At 28.5% G+C, this 15,539-nt stretch overlaps 2 protein-coding genes across 2 annotated transcripts; both read right to left on the bottom strand.

Annotated features, from left to right (window-relative positions):
• Positions 1–7,693: 7,693 nt before the first annotated feature.
• Positions 7,694–10,837, bottom strand: LOC123293137 (zinc finger protein 879). Its single transcript, XM_044873853.1, has 4 exons — positions 10,163–10,837; positions 9,523–9,655; positions 8,981–9,180; positions 7,694–8,294 (listed from the first exon to the last, which is right to left on the bottom strand). Exons 1-4 carry the CDS (start codon positions 10,769–10,771, stop codon positions 8,097–8,099), a joined length of 1,140 nt encoding a protein of 379 aa, XP_044729788.1. The 5' UTR covers positions 10,772–10,837; the 3' UTR covers positions 7,694–8,096.
• A 152-nt stretch (positions 10,838–10,989) lies between these two features.
• On the bottom strand, positions 10,990–14,959 carry LOC123292522 (gastrula zinc finger protein xFG20-1-like). The gene is made up of 5 exons (XM_044873236.1): positions 14,183–14,959; positions 13,471–13,693; positions 11,877–12,488; positions 11,105–11,397; positions 10,990–11,061 (listed from the first exon to the last, which is right to left on the bottom strand). Exons 1-5 carry the CDS (start codon positions 14,957–14,959, stop codon positions 10,990–10,992), a joined length of 1,977 nt encoding a protein of 658 aa, XP_044729171.1.
• Positions 14,960–15,539: the final 580 nt, after the last annotated feature.

The raw sequence follows: 15,539 nt of genomic DNA, 5'->3' as shown, positions 1-15,539 counted from the left end.
ATATATATTCAGTTTTCTAAAGTTAAATCCCAAGTTTGTAACGCTTAGAAATATTGATGCTACGAACAAAATTTTGGTATAGATGTTGTCCCTTTGTCTGTCTGTCGACACGATAACTCAAAAACGAAAAGAGATATCAAGTTGAAATTTTTATAACGTGCTCAAAACGTAAGAAATGGGGTCGAGTTCATAAATGGGTACCATAGGTCGATTGAGTGTGAAATATTTTATCGGGAACATTATTTTTTACGTGAGGGCTCGTGAAGAAGCCCGAAAAACGAAGAAAAGTTCTTGAAAATATCTTTTAAGTACTTTTATAATAATTATTCCTAAGTAATTAATTAATAACTATGAAGTATTTTAAAAACATATTATTTTTGCTCATAAAACACTTCAATTGATTAATTGATTTTTATTAAATGGCAGCATTTTTTTACTATTTACCTAAGGATGTACGAGTTTTTTGGTAAAATGGTAGATGAATGATATGTTTTCATAGATTTCTCCAAAACTAGTCCGTGTAAATTAAACTACTCATTAATTTACTCTCAGACACTGTAGACTTTGGTTTGACCATCATCAACAAAGAGTTAAGCGACGTGCCTGTAGTCCGGCACTTTGAAAGAAAGTATCCGACTACAGAAAGATAGAAAATTGTACCTAAGTTTGCAAGATTCCACAAATTTTATATTTTGCAGCTATAAATTCTTTCCATCTCTTTGATCTTCAACAAAGAGTTATGTCGATATAAAAGTTATTTAAACGGCGTGTCTGCAGTCCGGCACTTTGAAGGAAAGTGACTGCAGAAGTTTCGAAAAACGTAAGATTGCAAGATTCCGCATAACTTTTCGTTTTAAAATTTTTGATTTAAAAAAGTTTTAAATTTTATATTTTACAACTATAAATTCTTTCCATCATCCTAGCCTCCCGAATCATTGGTTGGCAACGCCTTTGCAATAGAATATGAAAAGAACTAAACCATTACGGAATCCTTAATTTTACCATAAATCACCATTCGGTACAATGTACATTATATTTACGTATAAACATCGTTTTTATGTGTAATTAATTTATTGCCAGTAAAATAAAAAATTTGTCTTGAAGGTAAACATCTTTTTTCTTAGAAGTAAAAAGTAAGCCACATATGGTATTTAAATTACAGATGCATATTTTTTGTTACCATGCCAAAAATACTTTTCTTTAGAAAAATACATGTTTTGAATTTTGAATTGTTTTTCAAAGTCAATTCTCTCTATAATAAGAGAACACTTAGTTTAATAAAATATTCATTAAACACTTAATATTATTAATGCTATTCTTCTATTAATTATACAAGATAATTTTGGAACCTCAAAAATATCGACTTGTTTGCAGTAAAAAAAATTAATTATGACTCATTAAAAAAATTTATTACATGGTAGTAATTCTTGTATAATAGCTATAGTTAATTAATTTATTAAGTGTTTATGAGCAAACTTTTAGAAGAAATTTTTGATTGTTTTAAGGTCAAATTTTTTTACTTAAAACTTGGTTCAAGCGTATGTAGTCGGGCATTCTGTATATTTAAGAAATTTTAAGCGGGGTAGCATCCCGCCTATTCAAATTTAATCTTTCCTTTGGCCACTCTAACCGTAACCAATAAGTCGGACTTCCCCCCAAAATTGCGATTTAAAAATCTAGGATGATTGTACTATAAATACTCAAAATAATTTTATGATACAAACTGCACAAAACACTGGCAATTTGTACAGTTCTAAAACAGCTTAAAAACGCTCTTTTCCCCTACAGTTTTATCGTGTTTGTATTGTTTTTCTATAAGAAAATTATTATTTAAAATGCAACCTCAAATTCCATTACATATAATATATTATCACATCACTACGTTGAAATTCACGTCGTGAATTGGTGATTCAGAAAGTGAAGTAATTTTTTTTACTTTGAATTTTATTTTAAATCATCATTGTAATGGGTCAAATAATACGTCACTCTCATACTTGACCCAAATAAATTTTAGTGAAAGTTCTTGGGATTTTTTATATCTTATGAATTTTTTATATCTAAATTCGTGTTGCGAGTTTTCCCCATACGCTGCAGCTAACGTAATTTCCCCCCCCCCCCCCAGAAAATTTTTTTAGTGTTAGATTATAATTAATTTATGAAATTATGAAATATGTACAAATATATATAATAAAATATCGTTTTTATCAATTTTTCTGGTTTAATTATTATTATTCACTATTATAGTATCTTTATATTTTATCCTTTACATCGATTTCAGGAATATCAAACAGAATCTACATTTTTAACAAAATATTAATACAATTATTCATTTATAGGTAAGTTTATTAAAAAAAAGGTGAGTAAAAAGAAATACATAACGGGTAAGTTGAATCAAAAAAAGATTACTAGAAGAAAATTAAATACTAAGTTTAAGAAAACAAGTTTATTGAAAAAAGGTGAGATTATTGATACATATAATATGTCAAAGGTGGAGTACTTCTCCTATTACAAAATCTTATAAAATTTCATTAAACATGTACATTTTAGCATATACAACAAAAAAGCAAGCAATAAAGCTCCGCGATCTTAGCACCTCATGTGCGGAATTTCGATTGACCAATTATACCATCTGAAAGGTCAGAAATTGGTCATAAAAGGTCAGTTGGTCTCATTAATTGGTCAGCATCAGAAAATTTTTTATTAAAGATTGAAAAAACTCCACCTATGCGCGATCGGGAAGCATTCGCTGATAATTGGTCAGCTAATATAAATAATTGGTCAGTTTAATTTTATATTCAAAAAATAATATAATTTCGAAAAAATTTTCAATTTTTTCAACATTTGTACTAGGAGAACATAAGTGGGAATTAGTAGTTCCTGATAAGGAGAAAGGTGAGTAAGTGTTTTCACCCCGAAAGTCTAAAATTTTATTTTGGCAGAAAGTTATTGGTCTGCCCACTAGAGGTCACACTCACCAAACACGGGTGTGCAGACCACTAACTTTCTGACTTACGAGGTGACAACAATTACCTTGCTATCAGGTACTACTTATTCCGTCCGCCCTTGATGTTCTCCTAGTAGAAATGTGAAAAAAATTGAAGTTTTTGAACGAAAAAAAACTAATTTTTTCATCATTTACTAGGCAAACATGCTGTGGTGGAAATTTGAAAAAAAATGAAAATAAAAATCAGATTTTGCTTAAAAGATTTAATGAACTTTTTTAATATATGTCCTCACCTAGTTTCGAACCAAGAGACTATTTATTCGAAGTCAGATACGCTAACCATTATACCATTAGGGCTCTGTTATTCGTATTAATAAATAATTATATTCATATTTTCGACTTTCTTAAATTATAACAAAAAGTAAAACTCATTTTCGGAAAATTTTGAGTAGTATTATTACAAAAAAAAAAATGGCAAACGAAGTTTGAAATACTTACCTATCGTGAAGTTCGAAATACTTACCTATTTTTAACTGAAATAATATTGTATAGCTACAGAGAGATGGGGAAAAATAAAATAAAAACAGGGTTTGAGTTTTCAACTTTATTTAAATGAAATCAAAATACATAAAAACTATTTACGAATTACTTGCACATAATTCCATATAATTAATTTCATCTTAAAAAAATTTTTTTGCTGACCAATATTAGCTGACCAATTGGTCAGCTAATATAAATAATTGGTCATTATCAGCGAATGCTTCCCGATCGCGCATAGGTGGAGTTTTTTATTTTTTCTGCGAATGAGGTGCTAAACTTATTAATTGACCTTGAAAAACTTTAATCTTTAATAAAAAATTTTCTGATGCTGACCAATTAATGAGACCAACTGACCTTTTATGACCAATTTCTGACCTTTCAGATGGTATAATTGGTCAATCGAAATTCCGCACATGAGGTGCTAAGATCGCGGAGCTAAGCAATAATAAGTATTTTTTTAATATTTTGTAATAGGCGAATATGTTATAAAAAAGTGGGATAAAATATATAACATGTTCTCCTGTTAAAAAATTTCATATTTAAATCTTAACAAATTTTTTAATAGGAGAATAACAAATAATTTTCAACTTTGAACTTCGAAATTTAGTAGTACATATTAATAAATACGTAAATTCATATAATCCTAAAATTTGAAAACGATTCACCGTTTAGTTCCTTAGATATAAATTTTCAAATGAAGTTCTTTTTTCTCCTTATACACAGGCTCTTATGGCAGAAAGAAAATTTATATCTAAGTAAGTAAATGGTGAATCTTTTTCAAATTTTAGGATTTATGAATTACGTATTTATTTATATGTAGGTACACTGAAATACGAAGCTCAAAGTTAAAAATTATTTTTTTTACATAAGATTCGTTCGAATCTTCTTAATAAGAAAAGAAAAATCTGTTAATTTGTTTTATGAAAATGTACAATATGTACATATATTTATAACAAAATAAACATTTTTTTTTGTAATAAATAAATAAAATTCGTTATATATATTTTAAATTTTGTTTTATTTTTTAAATTTTCTATCCTATTTTCCCTTTTAGAACAAAATTATTAATTAATTAATTATTTTGTAAAGCTAAGTATTAACTTTATTAGATTTTTATTAGTAATACGGTTGGTTGTGTGGGTATAGCACTTGCCTCTGAAACCAAGATACGCGGGTTCGTATCCTGGACTAGTTGATATTTTTACTTTTAAATTAAATGAATTTTTCCTGGTGTTAAAAATTTCCCACTCTTTTTATAGTTTAAATTATCCATATAACCCGCCCTCTTGCTATAAATAACGTCAGTTATACATATGTCATAAATCACTATTCTGTCAGGGGGTGGGAATTAAAATAATCATAAATATATTTCACTCTTTAAAATCATGTTCTCCTGTTACAAAATATTAAAAATATGTACAAAAATTTCTTGGTATGCCAAAATTTGAAACTTTTTAATAGGAGAACATGTCATATAGTTTATCTCACTCATATTCTCCTATTACAAAATATTAAAATTAGTATTTATAAATTAAAAAATCGCTCGTTAAGACCAAAATTTGAAATTTTGTAACAGAAGAACATGTTTTACATTTTATTCCATTTTTTTTAATAACATATTCGCCTATTACAAAATATTAAAAAAATACTTATTTGCTTGCTTTTGCTAAATGCTAAAAAATTTATTCTTGATAAATGAAATTTTGTAAGATTTTGTAATAGGAGAACATGTCATTTCACAAAAAAAATAAAATTAATTATGTTTACTTTACTACCTATGTCGTAAATCACTCTTTGTCAGGGGGTGGGAATTAAAATAACATAAAATATACCACGCTCTCTTACTTATTTGTCGCTTTTGATTCTCATAACAATTATCTAAAAAAATGACATTATCCGGCATTATAACTTATTTAATTAAAAATTAATAGGGACATTGCTAGACACGAACCGAAATATTCTGTTAGCGGAGGCGAATGGGCTAGCCACTACACCACCTTTGACATAACAAAATTATCAATAATGTAATATACTTTTTACACAGGCTATAATAATTCAATACGATCAATAATTCCTTAAAATGCCTTGATTAAGGAAGTATAAAGTGGAAATCAATAGTATGGGGGGCTAATTTAATGACAAATAATCAAACAATGAAGAATAACGACGAACAATGGATTACAAAAGGTTTATATTTAATTAATCCGAAAAAAATTATGTGGGAGACCAAATCTTTTTTCGGATTAATTAATTATTATATCTTTTAGTCTATTGCTTGTTGTTTGTTATTCATTGTTTGAGCATTAAAATTATTTGTTCCATCGTTGTTTATTTATTATTTACTAAACAATTATTTGTTATTAAGTTAGCCCCCCATAATATTGATTTCCACATTTTTCTTTTTATTCAATGTATATTAAGAAAAAGCTACAAATAAGTAAGAGAGCGTGGTATATTTTATGTTATTTTAATTCCCACCCCCTTACAGAAGAGTGATTTATGACATATGTATAACTGACGTTATTTATAGCAAGAGGGTGGGTTATATAGATAATTTAAACTATAAAAGGAGTGGACAATTTTTAACATCAGGAAAAATTTTTCAAATTTAATTTAAAAGTAAAAAATGTTACACCAGGGTACGAACCAGCGTATCTTGGTTTCAGAGGCAAGTGCTATACCCACACAACCAACCGTATTACTTATAAAAATCTAATAAAGTTAATACTTACCTTTACAAAATAATTAATTAATTAATAATTTTGTTCTAAAAGGGAAAATAGGATAGAAAATTTAAAAAATAAAACAAAATTTAAAATATATAACGATTTTTATTTATTTATAACAAAAAAAAAAAAAATCTTTTAAGTTATCATGAAAAATCATATTGTACACTCACTGTCAAAAAAAGTGCCACAGTTAAAACATTCTAAGCGTACTCATCATATGTTATGTTATAATAGTAACACTTAGAATGTTTTAAAACGAGCATTTTTTGTGACATTGAGATACATTATTGTACATTTTGTTGTATTTTTACGGAGTATCTTATATACACGATTTGTACACGGCATATCCATTGATAAGGCTGAAAATACAGGACACATAAATATTACACTCACCTAAAATATGATTAACATGATTTTCTATGAACATCATCATTAAAATACAATTACAAACCTTGAAGTAATGAGTAATTACAGAAAAATTTTATTCACAGGAAGATATCCGAATCATTATTTAGCCTTGAGACGATTTTTTGTTTAATCCAAATACTTTAATATATTTTAAGTTAATTAAGTAAGTATTATTTAGTACACAAGGCGCATTATCATTTAACTATAGAAAAACAATTTTAAATCGGTAACCCCGAACCGATTTAAACGCCGAAAATGTCTCTTTAACCTTTATTCTCTTTATCTCTAACCTTTTATGAACACCTATACCAAAATTTTATTCGTAACATCAATTTTTTAAGCGTAAAAAACTTGGAACTAAACTTAGTATACCTTGATAAATGACCTACCAGATTAATGTACTAAAGTTTACTCCTCTTGACTATTAACTTTGGGAACATAATTGTGCACATAACCCTTAACCATTGGATTTTGAACAAAAGTATATAAGGCACTTACGACTGAAAATTGTTCAAAGAATTCGCTCTTAAGCCATATCCATCCAAAACCAATCTTGGTGACCCCCCAAGACTAAACGGGCGAAATTAAGAACCTTGATCTGGAATCTCTAAATCTATTATTTTGGAATCGAATCATTTGTATAATACTTTATTGAGAGCAAAAAATATAATAACTTATTTGCATATAACTCTTATTAACAATTACATATTTTTTTATAATAACAGCAATAATAATACAATATCATTAAAAAAAAACATATTGGTATCAAAAAATATCTTCTTATAATTAACAATTACAAAATTGATAGTTAACCAAAGACCAACACAGAAAATAAAACAAGCTTCTGGGGCAATTCACAGTTTGTGTTTTTTTTAAATACATTTCGTTATTACGATACACAGGGTAGAAAAGTGTGTTGAAAAAAGTATAAAACAAAAATCCATCAATTTTTCTAAATTATTGTTTATCTACGGTCTTAAAATAAAAAGCATTTAAAAATTACATAAATTGTAAATTTAATTTTCTTAAATACTTTTTTATATACATTTTAAAATGGTAAACAAAGACCTCAGAGAATTTTTGACTTTGGTAACATAGATCATGTTGTTTCAACTTTTTAGACCAATCATAAGAACGATTTCGTAATTTTATTCCCTCCTAAATTTGATAGGGCGAAATGTAAAAATTTGGAATTTACTTACTACTATTTAGGTTTATGAATTGCTGAAGGGCTCGAGTGTACCTGCCAATCAGTCAACAGGTGAAAAGAAATTAACAAAAATCTATCTCAACAACTTTTACCTGCCCCAGTCACTAATTTAATTTCTTTTGCCGACCTATTTGTCCGCTTATATATAAAAAACATGATAATATAAAACTATAATCCAAAATTTGAATTTACAACTTCTTCTATAGCTTAATAATATAAAAATAGCTTAGTAATGAAAGAAATTAAATTACTTATATCAATTACATTAAATTGTTTGATTATGTAATGAAATTGTATTCGATAGTGAAATTTCTGTTGGATGTTGAGTTCGATGATGTTTATTTCTGTCACCTTTTTGACGAAATTCACGACCACAAACAGGACACGGAAATGGTCTTTCATCGGTATGTATACGTCGATGATTATTAAGAGCATCGGCACGAAAAAATCTTTTACCACACATCTGTTAATAAGAAAAATATTTTTTGTGTTAATTCCGGGACTAGGACTCCACATTTTTAAAATCTATTAGAGCTAGGTTAATTTTGATTACAAATTTAAAAAGTATGGCCCAAATTTAGTAGGATTACATACTTGGTTTATCAAAATTGGATAAAATTTGGATGTGATAGAGCAAAATTAAATTTTTTGGATTCTGATGACGTCATTGAGTTAAAAAACTCGATTTTTTTAATAACACAGACAAATTTGATCTGTTCTTATTGGAATTTTTTTGAAACCCACTAATTTTGGGTCATTTTTTCAGCTGCGATGTTGGTTTTTCGCTAGCTATCATTTATGTGCGTAATTTGGGGACCAGGACTCCAAATTCTTGAAACCTATTAGAGCTAGGTTAATTTTGATCACAAACTTGAAAAGAATGACCCAAATTTAGTAGGGTTATATATTTGGCTTATCAAAATTGGATAAAAATTGAATGAGACATAACAAAATTAAATTTTTTTGATTCTGATGACGTCATTAAGTTAAAAAATTCGATTTTTTTGATAACAGACAAATTTGTTCCGATCTTATTGGAATTTTTTTTGAAACCCACTAATTTTTAAAGAAGGTTTTAAATATTAGTGCCCATTTTACACATGGCACACAAAGATACCATACTTTTTTGTTGAATAAATTAGTACTTACATCGCATCCATAACGACGGTCATTATTATGAATTAATCTATGTTGATAATAAACGGAACCAGTTAAAAAACATTTACCACACACTGCACATCGAAAAGGTCTTTCTCTTGTATGGACTTTACGTATATGATCCTTTAGATCTGGTCGTATTGTGTAACGGGCTTCACATCCTTCATGTGGACAAGCAAATGGTTTAATACCTAAATTGAATAAAAATTGATTTCTTAATCTGTAATTACCGATGAGTAAATAGTATGGTAAGCAATGCCGGATTAATAGTCATTTAAATCTTGAATAATTCTGCCCGTTATGGGCTCCTACTCTAATAACGATCAAATAACTTAATTCCCTTTTTCTTTAACATACAAGAAAGAAAGAATTAAGGAATGCTGCCATTTATATTTTATCGAAATTCGTCTTTTTTTGTTGAGCAAATTTTTAATGGATATTGTGAGGCGGCTAGCACATCAAGAAAAACTATGGTTCTGATGGAGTGTGTTTTCTGAGAGATCCAGCATTACCTACACTTTCTATAACAATACCTTGATGGAATCTCATATGTTGCCAAAGATGTGATGTTTGTGAATAACTACGGCCACATTGATCACAAACGAATGGCTTTAAACTTTGGTGGGCACGGCAATGTATCATTAATGCTTTTGCACTATGAACAACCTAAGCAGAAAATAGTAATATATATCAAACAAACAAAAAATTGATTATCTTAATTATAAACAAGTTTTGATCGAAATCAAGGAATTCAAGGTTAAGGGCTATGACAGGTACCAAGAAGTTAAGGGAAGTGAACCAGACATGGTTAAGGGTGGAAGAAGTTGAAGGTGCGATTACTTAACTTTGGTATCCTCTAGTAGCAGTAGCATTAAATCTCATTCGTAGAATTTGGTCTAGTTAATCGACTACCATAAAAAAATGAAAGACATGAAAGATTATCTTCTGTATCTCTACCCGGAAATGAAGAAGAAATCTATATATGGGACCCTTTTTTTAGTGTTCGTAAATGCACTTCGGTTCTTCGGCTCTTAGTGGGCAACTGCTAGTCACCCCTTAAATCCGCAACTGAGATCAACATAATTTAACTCAGCTGTATAGAGTTTATACAATTTTCGATAAGCGTAGAGAGAATTTCATAATTAAAAAAAAAAAACACATAACAGCAATTACCTGACCGCAATCTTTACAGTCAAAATTACTACCATGATCTGATTGTCGATGTTCAATTAAATCATCAATACTTCGTGTAACTTTAGCACACTTTTCACATTGAAAGCGATATTCCTCACTACAAAGTAATACAATTTCATTTGGTGGCAATTTTGGTTTAGGTTTTCGTCCTCTTTTCACAGGTACAACCGGCAAATTTTTTACGTAATCATTATTATTTTGCATATTATCAATAATTACGCCTTGTTCACCTTGTAAAAATAATTCTTCATCACATTTTCGTTTTAACGTATTCTCTTTGTTCTCATCATTATTTTCTTTATCCTCTCCGTTAAATTCATCGATATTTTCAATTTTGATTTTCGCATTATCATCATCATTAAACTCTTTTTTATTTTTCATACGTTCCATATTTCGTGTACTAACACGATTGTTTAAATTTTCATTTTGTAGTGTTGTCGATAATATTTTCGCGCATTTTTTATTCTCCGATAATGATTTTTGATCGTTTTTTATTAAATCATTACTTTTTCGTGTACTACTACGTAATTTACGACGCATTGAATTATCATCGTTATCAAAATCATTATTATCATTTAATGATGGCATTGTTTCTGATAATACTTTATCATCATCAATATTATTTTCTTTTGTAATTATATTTGATAAGTTATCGTCATTATCATTTGTAATTGTATTATTATTATTATTATTATTATTATTATTATTATTATTATTATTATTATCATTATCATTATCAATTTTTTTAATATCACTTTTATTTAATACTTTATTTGCAATATCATTCAAAAATTCATCAATTTGTGTTAAATCATTTGCACAATTATCATGTAATGGTGATATATTTTCATGAATATTATCAATATGATCATCATTATCTTGTTGTAATTGTTTTGTAATTGTATTATAATTATCAACAACATCATTTAATTGTAGTATATTATTTGTATCATCTACAGTTAATTGTAAATGCTGTTCGCTATCTTTTTTTGTAAATTCTGTAATTGTAATTGTATCAACATAGCCTCCTACATTGTTATTCATATCAAAATTCACTAAATCATTGTTACGATCATGCATTTCTGTGTACAAATGATGATGATGAGTTCCATTATCAACGGTGTATGTTATGTTAAAATTTGGTTTAACATCATCATGTGAGTTACTGCAGTCATCATGTTGCGAATTATCAAATAATGTTGTAAATTCATCACCTAAATACAATAATAATCCACAATTAATCTATGAAATGGATGACAAAATTGGTATCAGAAAACAAAAAATACGTTGTTATAGAACAAAACAAGCCAAGAAAGATACCTAGGATTTTTGTTTACGGCTAATCAATGGCTAAGTTAAGCGAAAAAAATCACAAAAGTCAAAGCAACAGTTTTTTAAGAAAAAATTTGACATCCATATACCAAAATTTTGTTCGTAGCAACAATATTTTTAAGCGTTACAAACTTGGAACTTAACTTAGTATACTTAGATATATTTCACATACATGGTATAAAAATGAAGAGGTCTGAAATTTTACAAAACCGGGTATCCGTCAACTGGCAAAAGGAATGAAAATCGAAGAAAATTGTCTTCATTTTTCTACCACTCAAAATATATCTTTTTGCATGATCCCGCGAGATTCGGTATACATTTTTACGCATACTTAAATCAATATTTTTTACTTAGTACTTACCATTTTGTTGCTGATAATCAACATGTTGTGATGATAATGTTACCGATTCAATTTGCATACTGCTATCGTCTTTAAATACCTTTGGTACAAAATGTTTTAATTTATATTTATGTGCATATAATAATTCATGCGATTTAAATCCTTTATCACAGAATTTACAGATAATAATTTTTGGTAAACAAAATAGATTGGTTTTCTCATCACACTTATGCTGCCAATGAATTAATGCATTTGTATATGAATCAAATGAATCATCACAAAACATACATTGATAGTTTTTATCCGTGCCATGTGAGTTTTGATGTTCTTTTAATACATCCTTGTTCGCATAGGTACGATTACAATATTCACATTGAAATAATTGTTCAACACTTATGATTTTAAATGTATGTGATTGTTCTTGTTTTTCTTGTAATAGCATTGTTGTTGATGTTATATTATTGCTCTCTTGTGTTGAATCAAGTTGTGGATCGGTTGATTCATAAGATGATGTTGTTGATACCGTATCCACCGCGATACCGTCATTGATTGCTTTTTCAAAATTTTCATCGAAATTATTTTGAGTTGATAACATTGAGGTTGTTGTGTCTGATGTAGTAGTTAAATTATTATCTAGGATAATAAAAAAAAACTCGTGAGTAGAGTTCTATAACAAGGTCATATTTCTCCCTACGCATTTCAGAGAAATATAATTTTTGTCTTTTCATGTTTTTTAACACATATCTAGATACATAAAAGCCGGGAAGAGCTTCCCAAAGGACTTCCTTAATATTTACTCAATTTTAAAGACAAATTTTTTTTAATCTTCTAATTTAATTTGGTGGGGCTATAAAGGCAAGTTTTAAAAACTACTAAATTTCAAAATATTTTGATAAAAAAAAGGGGGGGGGTGAACTAGGAAGTTGGCACTCCCCAAAATACACTTCATTGAAACTAGCTCAACTTGGGTACAGATTTCCAACACTTTTGCTATTAAACTCCGTAAATCGAATTTTACGGGTTAGGTCGGGGAAATTGCGAATTTGGTTCATTAAATTCTGAAACAAGCTTTTTCTCATCGTAAAGTTATAGTTTTCTAATTTTGTTCAAGAATAATTATCGGGGTTTGTCCTCTCACAGTACTATTTTCTAGGATTTTGATGTTCATATCCTAAATATTAAATACAAAAATGAGATTGTGATAGAATAAAAATTTCTCGTTTCAAAATTTATCGAAAATCGTGATTAAAAAAAAAAATTCCCAGTTTAGGTTATAAAACAGAACATAACTACCATAGAGATAATAATACCATTGAGCTGTATACACATAGGAAACACAATAAGTGAACTCTTATCCCCAGAAAAATGAGACAGAACTGATAAATGTTCTTCCCTCTCTATCTCGCAGCCAATAATAATTGCAACTACAATCAATTGCGCTGACGACAACACATTTTTGTTTAAACTATTATAGTTATAGCACTTAGAGAGAGTTATAAGCACGTATACCCGTCTACTGCGGTCAACCGTTTGGGCGGTGACTTTGGAGCTTTATGATATTATCTCTGTGTTTCGAAGCCGTTTATTGTCTTAATAAAAGCCATAAAAAACTTACCATGATATACATCCATTCGTGTATTTTCATATAAAGTTGTTGCGATACCGTTTTCATCTTGCTTTGCCGTAAATATGAACGTATTATTGGTATTAACAATTTTATTATGTTCATCATTCAATGTTGGGTTCTGTTGTAATGGTATGATTACTTTTGGTGATATAAATGTGGGATTTGTCAAATCGCATATATGAATAAGATGGTTTGGTTCTGTTGCTGTGATCTAAATCGAAAACACTTTTGTTGAGTAGATAAAAATTTTCGGAGGAACAAGGTACATATTGTATACGATTCTGACGTCAAAGGGGTCAAATTTCGTTTTTAATGGGTCAAAATTATTTTAGAAAATTACATTTATTAAAATTGAAGTATAGGAACCAAACATTTGTTAAGGGGGTTATTCATAAAAATAAAACACGTCACGCAAACAGAAGGGCGGAGGGAGCAATATTGCTTAGCGTAACAAAATGTGACATGGATATATTACGGATATTTTATCTATGATTATGGGTAATAAAAAGAGTGATAAATGCGCATCGCTTGCAGTTGCCATTTAAAAAAGTTGGCTATACTTTTTTGGCTGTCATATTTAGTTTTAGTTGTTTTTATAAATGTATTTAAAAAAGTCCGTAAAATCTCCAATACTAAGTTTAGTTTAAAAAAAATTATAAATTATGTTATTAGAAATAAAAATTTATTTTAAAATGGTTACCAATTGACAATTCCAACACTGCCATACTGAGAGATCTGTCTTGTAAAATCGTTTTGGTTCAGCGGTTGATAATTTGCAATGCGTTTCAATGTGCGTATTTAATCGGGATTCTAAGACAAAACCTTTTCCACAATTTTGACACGTAAATGGTTTTTTATCACCGTGCGATAATCGATGTCGATCCAAATTGTGGTCAGTCATAAAAGATTTATGACAAACATCACATTCATGTTTTGTCTTCGGTTTTTCAATTTGTCTTTTTGGAATTTCGCTCTTTAAAATTACTTTGGATGCATTAAATTCACACTGATGTCGTTGAAATTGATATTTTGTAGAAAATGAGCCATCACAATTTTGGCAAACAACTGCTGGAGTGCTGGTCAATGTTTGTGGAGTGTATTTCTTTTTTGGTTTCTCTTTCATTTTTGTTACACCCATTGCAGCTTGTTGGTGAATTTGATCAACTAACATTTTGTCTTGAATAACAACCTGATGATGCATGGGATTCATGGTCGTTGGCATGTGGTTTGTAAAATTTAATGGATTTAAATCTTCTATACCGCCAATTTTGATAACAGTTATAGTTGCTGGTTTTGATTCGTAATTTTGTAATTTTATATCCAATTTTGAATCTGTATCTATTACATATCCCCATTGTACTGGTGATTCGTGTAATTTTATATCTTGAGACAATGTTTGCGAAATAATTTGACTTTGTGTGTTATCTAATTGTATATCTTGTAAGGATCCAGAATCCTCCAAGTTGTGTAATTTCATAAATATATTATTTTCATCCATTCTTATAATTATTACGAAAAGTTTCTTTTTATTTTGTAAATTTTTATCAAATTAGTCTTGTATTTTTTCATACCAAAATTACATCGCGTCAGCTTTGATATACAATTTTGATCTCGAACTTGATCTGTTGACAAATGATCGCCTTTTTTGTTTTAACAAAACATCATAATCATCGCCTACTTGCATTCAATTTTTTTTTTAATTTTTTAAACCGCGTTTTATAACTTAAAAAAAGATATAATGTGCATTAAGTGAAAACCGTTGTTCTTTATAAATACGCAAAAATTTTTTTGTAAACCGAATAATTTATAGACAGTAATTGATAGCAAAATTATTAGCCTTTTGTGAGTTTATTCATTCAATTTGAACAAAAATGGTCTTTATAGAAAAAGAAATCACTTTGTATTGGATTTATTGGAAATTTTTTTTTCTCTATTTTAATTTAAAGAAATTTACTCATCGTTTATTAATTAATTTACTAATAGTGGAGAGTCGTACGATTTATAACTTGGAATCCAAGAACAGTCAATGAGTCTTTATAAAAACTGTGCGACTCCAT

This window comes from Chrysoperla carnea, chromosome 2 (assembly GCF_905475395.1).
Source record: "Chrysoperla carnea chromosome 2, inChrCarn1.1, whole genome shotgun sequence".
Taxonomy (NCBI): domain Eukaryota; kingdom Metazoa; phylum Arthropoda; class Insecta; order Neuroptera; family Chrysopidae; genus Chrysoperla; species Chrysoperla carnea.
The sequence above is the reverse complement of the archived record's forward strand: the minus strand, read 5'-3'. Positions and strand labels throughout refer to the sequence as shown.

Excerpts from the sequence above, each read along its gene's own strand:
- LOC123293137 (XM_044873853.1), bottom strand. The coding sequence starts at position 10,771 with ATGCCATCATTAAATGATAATAATGATTTTGATAACGATGATAATTCA. Across the intron at positions 9,181-9,522 it reads ACATATGAGATTCCATCAAG|GTATTAAACCATTTGCTTGT; the intron begins GTATTGTTATAG and ends TATTCAATTTAG. Across the intron at positions 8,295-8,980 it reads ACCGTCGTTATGGATGCGAT|ATGTGTGGTAAAAGATTTTT; the intron begins GTAAGTACTAAT and ends TCTTATTAACAG.
- LOC123292522 (XM_044873236.1), bottom strand. The coding sequence starts at position 14,959 with ATGAAATTACACAACTTGGAGGATTCTGGATCCTTACAAGATATACAA. Across the intron at positions 13,694-14,182 it reads AGTGTTGGAATTGTCAATTG|ATCACAGCAACAGAACCAAA; the intron begins GTAACCATTTTA and ends TTTTCGATTTAG. Across the intron at positions 11,062-11,104 it reads ATATACTACAATTAAATGAT|ATAATGATGATCATATTGAT; the intron begins GTTGTTGATAAT and ends AATTACAACAAG.